Source organism: Fundulus heteroclitus, chromosome 15 (assembly GCF_011125445.2).
Source record: "Fundulus heteroclitus isolate FHET01 chromosome 15, MU-UCD_Fhet_4.1, whole genome shotgun sequence".
NCBI classification, from domain to species: domain Eukaryota; kingdom Metazoa; phylum Chordata; class Actinopteri; order Cyprinodontiformes; family Fundulidae; genus Fundulus; species Fundulus heteroclitus.
Window position 1 is genome coordinate 16,735,615 of NC_046375.1, and position 9,823 is coordinate 16,745,437.

Below are 9,823 nucleotides of genomic sequence, written 5' to 3' on the forward strand. Positions count from 1 at the left end.
TCCAGACCTAGCTTCGGGGCTTAAGAGATGTTTGAAGGCAGAAAAAAAGTGTACCAAACTTAGAGGAAGATGAAGCATTTTTTTAGTTCTTGGTTCTTTCTGGCAGTTCTTTCATTGCAGTTTTTCTGCAGTGAATCCCTACAAGAGGCCAAGTCTCCAGGGGACATTATTATTGGAGGATTGTTTCCCATACATGAAAGTGTTGATGCAAAGGGACAATGTAACAGGTAATTATTTCTTGAAAACTATACTGTTATATGGTTATATCACGTTTGTAAATAATATGTGTACATTTGTTCATCAGGTTCAGTGTTGCACGGCTGACCCAGTCTCTGATAATGGTGCATGCAATAGAGGAGATAAATCGGAGTGGAGAGCTGGGGAACATCACTCTGGGCTATCACATTTTGGATTCTTGTGGGGATGTTACCACAGCGCTGAAAAACAGTCTGCGCTTCATGAAAATGAACGGTGAGCACTCTCAATACCAGACTATACATGATTCATATAAAAACCAGTCTGTGTTTATAATGATGGCTGATGATTTGTAGTGGTTGGTTCAAAAAGTAGCTTAATTTTAACCCTGTGTTCTACAAAGCATGTAGCATAATGTTTCCTATTATTACTTTTGATAATCTACTGGATGTAGTGATTGCATTTATTTGTTGCATCTATTGATTTTCTTACACTTATCCAAGAGGTACCAGGTCCAGGAAGAAAATCCAAACATCCCTCCCTTCACTGACAGTACATTCTGGGATACCCAAGGTGTTCCCAGACCAGAAGGGATGTTTAGTCCCTTCAGCAAGACCTGGGTCTGTCCTGAGGTCTCCTAACAGTGGAATGTGCTCTGAAAACATCCAAAGGGAAGTGACCAGGAGGCATCCTTGTTTAGATACCCCGGCTGAGTCCAGCTGCCCTAAAGTGGGAAGCCCATGTCAGCCGCATGTTTCTGCTGTCTTGTTCTTTGGGTTACGATTCATATCTCATGACCATAACTGAGGTTTAGAATGTCGACAGACCAGTAAATCAAGAGCTTCACTTTATTGCAGATGAGAATCCAGCAGTTCACCTCTTGATCCATCCTACAGTAAAACAATATGCCAAGATACTTGAACTTGCCTGACTGAGACAGAGACCTGACCCTCTGTTCACATGTTTTCCACAGGAAATTTCAACACAGATAGCAAACAGCAGTCCTCCCCACCCGTGATGGCCGTCATAGGTGATTACTACTCAGAAATATCTATAGCAGTGACACGGCAACTCAACTTGGAGAAAATCCCTCAGGTATGATAAAGATTATAACAATCCATTCTCTCATAATTTTCTGACATATGTTCATGAAATAATCAAAATAAATAAATGTCCTTGTTGTTTAGAATGTGGGAAGAATTGATCTTTTCAGAACAGTTAGAAACGTGCCTGAAAGATTCCTTCTGTTTTAGCTTTTTTTTTGTTTTTTGCTTTTTTGCTATACTTAAATATTTCCAATCATTTTAATATCTGACAAAGTTAACCTGAATAAACACAAACAGCAGATGCCAAACACTGATTTAGTTTTTGTTGAAAAAAAAAAATCCATCTTGAATAACCTGTGTGAAAAGTATTACCTTCTCTTTTGTTAAGTCATGACAATGTGAACCACACTTTGTCGAAAAGCTGAGTTTAATTTCACTGGCCCCACTCAACCCTGAAAGCTGACTGACCTGTTGAATCAAGAACAGCCTCAAACAAAATGTGTCTGACAGCAGGGAGTAGGCTAAAGATCTCTAAAAGCAACACATCTTGTCCAGCCCTAAAGAAGTACTGGCAAGAAGTAGTCACTGACACCTATCGGTCTGGCAAGGTTCGCTAAGGCGCTGGGAGCCCCATCAGACTAACACCGCCTTTCAGAAAAAGAACGCCGTTCCGACAGTCAAATGTGGTGGCAGTAGTGTGATGGTCTGAGCTGCCTTGCTGCTTCACGACTTGGGCAACTTGCTGTAGCTTATGGAACCATGCACTGTGCTTCTATAGGGAAAATCCAGGCGAAATCTCTCAAGGCATCACTTTGTCACCTTAAACTCAAGCACATTTGGCATACGCAGCAGGACAATGACCTGAGACACAGCAGCAAACGCACCTATGAATGATTTAACAAACAAAGTAAAATTATTAATAATAATAAAAAAAGCGCAAAGTGAATATTTTGGAGTAGCCTGGTAAAAATCCACACTCAAATTAATTGGGTTGCTGTGGTATAATATTAAAAAGACTATTCCTTGTGAAACACCTTCAGGTGTAGCTGGATTAAGATAAATCTGGAAAGACAAGTAGGCAAAAGTTCCTCCACAGTGATGAAGGGGACTTGTTGCCGATTATCACACTTGCTTGATGAAGGGTGTTACCACCAAGGATGACACAACTCGTCATGAAGTTTATGGGGCAGATACTCACAGTATAGTACCTCTTTCATGGCAAGGAGGAAAAATATTTTTTTTAATCATCAAAGTATGTAAATGCACTGTTGTGTTATAATTATTATAATTGGTGCTTTTATCCTAACATTAGGTCTGTGATTTTCATACAGATCAGTTATGGTTCTACATCCGGCCTCCTAAGTGATAAAACACGTTTTCCAAGCTTTCTGAGAACTGTGCCGGAGGACGATCACCAAGCACAGGCCATCGTTCAGATTCTGAAGGATCACAACTGGAACTGGGTTGGAATTGTGGCAACAGATGGTGAATATGGCCGTTATGCAGTTGAACGTCTCCAACATCATGCAGCCAGCCAAGACATCTGCTTTGCATACATCAAGTTCTTGCCAGAGTTTCTGGTTGACAGCAACCTTGAAGACAGCATCAGGGACACAGTCAAAAGTGTCATTGAAAATCAAAATGTCTCAGTCATCGTCTCCTTCGCCAAACCCAGACACATGATGTATATGTTTGACAATGTTCTTAAGCATCACAGAGGGAGAAAAAAAGTTTGGATAGCCAGTGATAACTGGTCACAAGCCGTTGATTGTCTCAATACAACAAGATGGAATTTGAAAGACGTCGGAACAGTTTTTGGGGTAACCCTTAAATCTGGAAACTCATCCAGGTTTGAACGGTTCCTGAGGAATCTTACTAACAACTCTGATCAGTACGAGAACAAGAACTCCTTTTTGATGGAGTTTTTAAAAGGGAATGATGACTCTAACAACGGCTCAAATACATCCATCGAATTCAAGATCGATCGGTTAGTAAACACGACATATCTGTACGCCGTCCTCAGTATCGAGCTGGCAGTCAAAGCAATCGCTCAGACTGTTAAAGACCTGTGCGTCACCAAGAAGTGTGACATATCTACACTGCAACCTGGAGAGGTATGTACCTAAAAACACACACACACACACGTACATACACACACATACGCACGCGCATGCACACACACACAAGAGATCTACATGATGTGTTTACATTATAAGGGTACACAATGTTTTGTGTGAATACTCTAGTATAATTGTGCTTCGTACATTTATATCCCTTAAACTCTTTCAGATTTTGTCACATTAGAAGTAGAAACTCATATGTGTTTTTTTTTACATAGATTTCTGTGAAAGTATATTTGTGAAATGAAAGGCAAATCTTGGTTGGTTTCCAAATGAAAATATAAAGAGCGTGGCATGCATTTGTATTCTGCCCTCCTGGGTCACTCCTAAATGACACCAAATTCCCTTTAACTACGGCTGCAAATATTTTGGGCAATGTCTTCACGTTGTCATCTAGAGACTCTCTCTGGGTTGTTCTAACGTATGGATATCCTTTGTTTTAAATGTTTTCATTTTAGCTCAGGCTGTCTATTAAGGCTGTTCTGTTAAAAGTCCATTCTGGCCTCAAAAAACTTTTCTATGCATTTGAAAAATAAATATATAATTTTCTCTCACTTCACACCTATCCGTGATATGTTGAGCACTTAAAATATGAATAAAACACATTGCCTTTTGAACAAGAATATCTATGCCAGAGAACAACAATAAACTTTTTGAAGATGAGGGTGGACTAAAAGAACAATGCGCTTTCTGATAATTTTATGCCAAGAAACATTGATTTCATTGTTAACTGTGTAACTAGGTGGCTACTGGGACATACGTAGGTCATAATCACAGCTTTTGATCCTTTGTCATTTCAGCTCAGAGATGCCTTGAAAAATGCAATTATCTCCTTGGACGGGAGAAATTATTCATTTAATAAGCACTGCGATCTCGAATCAGGTTATGATATTATCATGTGGAGGTACTTGTCAGGAAGGACTTTGGATATGAACTACCAAGTTGGTCATTATGACATAAAACGAGACAGACTGATGGTTACCTCAGAAATCAACAATTTATATCATCAGACTGTGAGTATTTCCCTTCTTTTCATGAGTTGTTTTGTCTTATGTTTCTGCATTCAATTTCTCATCAGTTCACAAGAAATCACATGAAAACAAATGAAATCTCTCGACCAAAACGTTGTAATGATAAATAAAAATGGTAATAAGTAATGCTGTGAATAATCTCAGCACAAATAAGTAAAATTTTGAGCATGTTGGTATGGTAATTCTTGTTAATTTATTATTTAAAAAATAAAATTTTATCTATCACATTTTTCCAGGTTTAAAAACGTTTCTTTCGCACTAAATGCTTAGCAGAGGATTTGTTTTCATGTGTTTTGGCTAATTAAAAGTAATTTCTGACATTGAAAGGCACAAGACTAAATTAACACTTTCTGGAAATATTTAATCCTTCCATTCTACCCCTGATGTTGTACAAACAAGTCTGGGGGAATTTGGTTTATATTATAGATAATTATTTTGCTAGAGAAACACTGAAAGACATTTTCGACTGGTTTATTTTTGCATAGCCAGCATTTTAACAGCTTTAATCATAGGTATCCAATCGTAAACATATATTTCACGTTATCGATCGATCAATCGATCCATCGATCCATCCATCCATCCATCCATCCATCCATCCATCCATCCATCCATCCATCCATCCATCCATCCATCCATCCATCCATCCATCCATCCATCCATCTTCTTCCGCTTATCCGGGGTCGGGTCGCAGCGGTAGCAGCTTCAGTAGGGAGGCCCAAACTTCCCTCTCCCTAGCCACTTGGGCCAGCTCCTCCGGGGGAATCCCAAGGCGTTCCCAGGCCAGGCGAGAAACATAGTCCCTTCAGCATGTCCTGGGTCTTCCCCAGTGAGACGTGCCCGGAACACCTCATCACGGAGGCGTCCAGGAGGCATCCTGACCAGATGCCTGAGCCACCTGAACTGGCTCCTCTCGACGTGGAGAAGCAGCGGCTCTACTCTGAGTCCTCCCCGGATGACTGAGCTCCTCACCCTATCTCTAAAGGAGAGCCCAGACACACTACGGAGAAAATTGGCCGCTTGCATCCGAGATCTTGTTCTTTCGGTCATTACCCAAAGCTGACGACCATAGATGAGGGTAGGAACGTAGATTGACCGGTAAATAGAGAGCTTTGCCTTTTGGCTCAGCTCTCTCTTCACCACAATGGATCGGTACAGTGCCCGCTTCACAGCAGACGCAGCACCAATCCGCCTATCAATCTCCCGCTCCATCCTCCCCTCATTCGTGAACAAGACCCCAAGATACTTAAACTCCTCCACTAGGGGCAGTACATCCTCCCCAACCCGGAGAAGTACTCTACCCTTTTCCGGTTCAAGACCATGGTCTCGGATTTGGAGGCACTGATCCTCATCCCGACCGCTTCACACTCGCCTGCGAACTGCTCCAGTGAGAGCTGTTGATCATGGCCTGATGAAGCCAGTAGAACCACATCATCTGCGAATAGCAGAGACGCGAGATTCGACTATCCGACAGACCCTCCTTTCCAGAACCCCGGAATAGACCTTACCAGGGAGGCTTAAGAGGGTGATTCCTCTATAGCTAGAACACACCCTACAAAGCATGTAGGGTGTGTTCTAACCCCTACACCAACCCCTGGGGCCTTGCCACCAAGGAGCTTTTTAACCACCTCGGTGACCTCACCACCAGAGATGGGAGAACCCAACCCAAAGTCCCCAGGCTCTGCTTTCTTAATGGAAGAAGTGTTGGTGGGATTAAGGAGGTCTTCGAAGTATTCCGCCCACCGACACACGACGTCCCAAGTCAAGGTTAGCAGCACGCCACCCCCACTATAAACAGTGTTGGTACTGTACTGCTTGCCTCTCCTGAGATGCTGGATAGTGGACCAGAATCGCCTCAAAGCCGTACGGATGTCTTTCTCCATGGCCTCTCCAAACTCTTCCCATGCCCGAGTTTTTGCCTCAGCGACCAGCCGAGCCGCCTGCTGCTTCCACTGCCGGTACACGTCAGCTGTTTCAGGAGTCCCACAGGCCAATAATATGATAGGACTCCTTTTTTAGCTTGACAGCTTCCCTCACCGCTGGTGTCCACCAGAGCGTTAGAGGGTTGCCACTGCGACATGCACCAACAACCTTGGAGACACAGCTCCGACTAGCCGCATATGGACACCCTTATACTTGAACAATGTGTTTGTTATGGACAATCCATGATGAGCACAGAACTCCAACAACAGAACATCACTCGAGTTCAGATCAGGTGGGCTGTTTCTCCCAACCACGCCCCTCCAGGTCTCACTGTCATTGCTCACATGAGCGTTGAAGTCCTCCAGCAGAACAAGGGAGTCCCCAGGAGGGGCACTCTTCAGTATCCCCTCCAAGGACTCCAAAAAGGGTGGACAATCTGAACTGCTGTTTGGTGCATAAGCACAAACAACAGTCAGCACCCCCCCCCCCCCTCCCCACACACACACGTATGCGGAGGGAGGCCACCCTCTCGTTCACCGGGGTAAACCCCAATACACGTGCACCAAGATGAGAGGCAACAAGTATGACCACTCCTGCTCGGCTCACCTCACCAGGAGCAACTCCAGAGTGGAAGAATGCCCAGTCCCTCTCAAGGAGACTGGTTCCAGAGCCAGATCCATGCATTGAGGTAAGTCCGACTATCTCTAGTCGGAACCTCTCAACATTGCGCACTAGCTCAGGCTCCTTCCCCACCCGGGAGGTGACAATCCACATCCCAAGAGCCAGCTTCTTCAGCCGAGGATCAGAACACCAAGGTCCCCGCGCTCGACTGCCACACAACACACCCGACCCCTTTGGCCCCTCCTACAGGTGCCCATTGGAAGAGGGACCCAGGTCTCCTCTTCGGGCTGTGCCCGGCCAGGCTCCATGGGTAAAAGCTCGGCCACCAGGCGCTTGCCAGCGTGCCCCACCTCCAGGCCTGGCTCAAGAGTGGGGCCCCAGTGACCTGCATCCGGGCGAGGGAATGTTTTGTCCATTTATGTAACTCGTCATAAGGGGTCTTTGGGCTGTTCTTTGTCTGATCCCGCACCTAGGACCTGTCTGCCTTGGGTGACTCTGCTAGGGACATGAAGCCCCTGACAGCATAGCTCCTAGGGTCATTGGGACACTCAAATCCTTCCACCACGATAAAGTGGCAGCCCAGGGAAGGGGTTGACGTTACATAATTACTAACACTAAGTCTGTGTTACTAAGCTATTGTTTCCTAAGTACCATCATATGGCAATCTAAACACCTTTACTGAACATTGCCCATCTCAATGCTAATACACATATCCTATCTGTAAATGTAATTTGGGTTTAAATTGTATTCTATGAATTTATAATGAATTTCCAAAGTTTCCTAGTTTTTTTTAAAGATTTAATTGTGCCCCAAAACATCAATTACTTTAACTAAAGTTGTGATCTTTTTTATGCTGAGCTGTATGAAAATACATGATTACTTACAAGAAAAAACATACTTTATCTTTCTAGAAAAAAGTAAGTTCAAGGTGCTCAGTATGTTATCCAGGCGAGATGAAGGTCAGACGGCATGGCCAGCCAGTCTGTTGCTATGAATGCAAAAAGTGTCCAGAAAATTATTACTCCAACACCACTGGTTTGTATTACACAACTCTTAAGTTCAATGAAAAATCAAATAACAACACGGGATTTTGTGGAACTGTTGTCCTACTGATTCAAAATTTAAATCATAATACGCTTCTATGCTCTATTCACAGATGCTTCACTTTGCTTTGAATGTGATAACACCACCGACTACTCAAACGAGGGCAGTTATCGCTGTATGAAGAAAACAATTGACTTCCTGATGTGGACCGATGTATATCTAATTACGCTGGTGGCTTTTTCTGCTCTCGGAGCTCTTCTCTGCCTGGTGGTTGGCATCATCTACCTGGTCTGCTGGAAAACACCAGTCGTACGCTCATCTGTTGGCCCCATCTCCATCCTCCTCCTCTTCTCGCTTTTGAGTACATTTGGATGTGTGGTGATATTTGGCGGTGAACCCACAGACTGGCAGTGCAAAGCACGGCAGGTGTTATTTGGGTTGAGTTTCACATTGTCCGTGTCCTGCATCTTGGTAAAGTCGTTTAAGATCATCATGGCCTTTGAATTTGACCCTGTAACACAAGACATCCTAAAGAAGCTCTACAAGCCTTACCTTATTATTCCATTGTGCTTGGCAGGTCAAGTGCTGATCATCACTGTGTGGTTTCTTTATAAGCCCCCAAAGCCAATGAAGGATTATAAATATTCAAACAAGCTACTTGTCTTGAAATGTTATGAGAATTTGTTTCCGGCGTTTGGGGCCATGTTAGCCTACATTGGCCTTTTAGCAATCATCTGCTTCATTCTTGCTTTTAAGGGGAGAAAGTTGCCTCATTGTTACAACGACGCCAAATTCATCACGTTTTCTATGCTTATTTATCTTATTGCCTGGGTCATCTTTGGTCCAGTTTATATGTATGTCCGGGGCAAGTACAAAACAGTGATCGAAATGGCCGTTATCCTCATCTCGGCCTATGGCATCCTGTTTTGCCAGTTCTTCACAAAATGCTACATCATTCTGTTCAGACGGGAGGAAAACAAAGAGGAAAAGTTTCGTGAGAGTATTAGGAGCTTTGCAATGAAGGACCGAGATTCATTAAGATCCAGAGGAATTGAAAATCTAGCTCTATCAAATGACTCCCTGTCAAGCCCAGAACCATCAAAGCCTCAGCGGCGGGAGTCCATAAACTCCATTGTGAAACCATTCTACCAAGATCCGGTCTCACATACCAAACCAACCTTGCAGGAGGATGAAAAGCAGCAAAACAAACTGATCCCGTGATATACAAGGTTATTATCTTGGGCACAGAAATTATTTAGAGAATCTGTTGAAAAACATTTACAGCTGAAGAAAAGCATGTCAAACATGATTAACAATTACAAGATTACACAATTTGATCAAATGTTGACAAAACATTCTTAGTCAGTTGTGACAGTTGATCCTAATTGGTAAATTATTTATTTAGCTTAATTTCTAATGTGGGGCTGCACAGTTGGCAGCACTGTTGACTTGCAGCAAGAAGGTTGTGGGTTCAAATCCCAGCCTGGGGTCTTTCTGCATAACGTTTGCATGTACGCCATGTGAATGTGTGGGTTCTCTCCAGGTAATCTGTCTTCATCCCACAATCTAAAAACAGGACTGTTAGGTCAATCAGTCTCTCTAAATTAACCCGAGGTGTGAGTGTGTGTATGGTCGTTTGCCCCATGTGTCTCTTGTGTTGCCCAGTGATAGATTGGCAACCTGTCCAGGGTGTGTCCCGGCTCTTGTTCAATGATTGCTGGAAATAGGCTCCAGCCCCACTGTGATCCTGCATGGATGGGCGGGTATAGACATTATAAACCCAGAGTAGCTTTCTGCCATTGAAAAAAAAGCTGTGGTCGCAAAAGCTGATAGACCAACGTATTGC

At 43.4% G+C, this 9,823-nt stretch overlaps 1 protein-coding gene across 1 annotated transcript; it reads left to right on the forward strand.

Moving 5' to 3' along the window:
- Window positions 1-9,198, forward strand: LOC105930517 (G-protein coupled receptor family C group 6 member A). The gene is made up of 7 exons (XM_036147609.1): window positions 1-227; window positions 305-471; window positions 1,184-1,290; window positions 2,573-3,355; window positions 4,162-4,374; window positions 7,845-7,968; window positions 8,090-9,198. The coding sequence occupies exons 1-7, from the start codon at window positions 70-72 to the stop codon at window positions 9,196-9,198; spliced, it is 2,661 nt and encodes an 886-aa protein (XP_036003502.1). The 5' UTR covers window positions 1-69.
- The last annotated feature ends 625 nt before the right edge of the window (window positions 9,199-9,823 follow it).

Excerpts from the sequence above, each read along its gene's own strand:
- LOC105930517 (XM_036147609.1), top strand. The coding sequence starts at position 70 with ATGAAGCATTTTTTTAGTTCTTGGTTCTTTCTGGCAGTTCTTTCATTG. Across the intron at positions 228-304 it reads GCAAAGGGACAATGTAACAG|GTTCAGTGTTGCACGGCTGA; the intron begins GTAATTATTTCT and ends TTTGTTCATCAG. Across the intron at positions 7,969-8,089 it reads TTATTACTCCAACACCACTG|ATGCTTCACTTTGCTTTGAA; the intron begins GTTTGTATTACA and ends CTCTATTCACAG.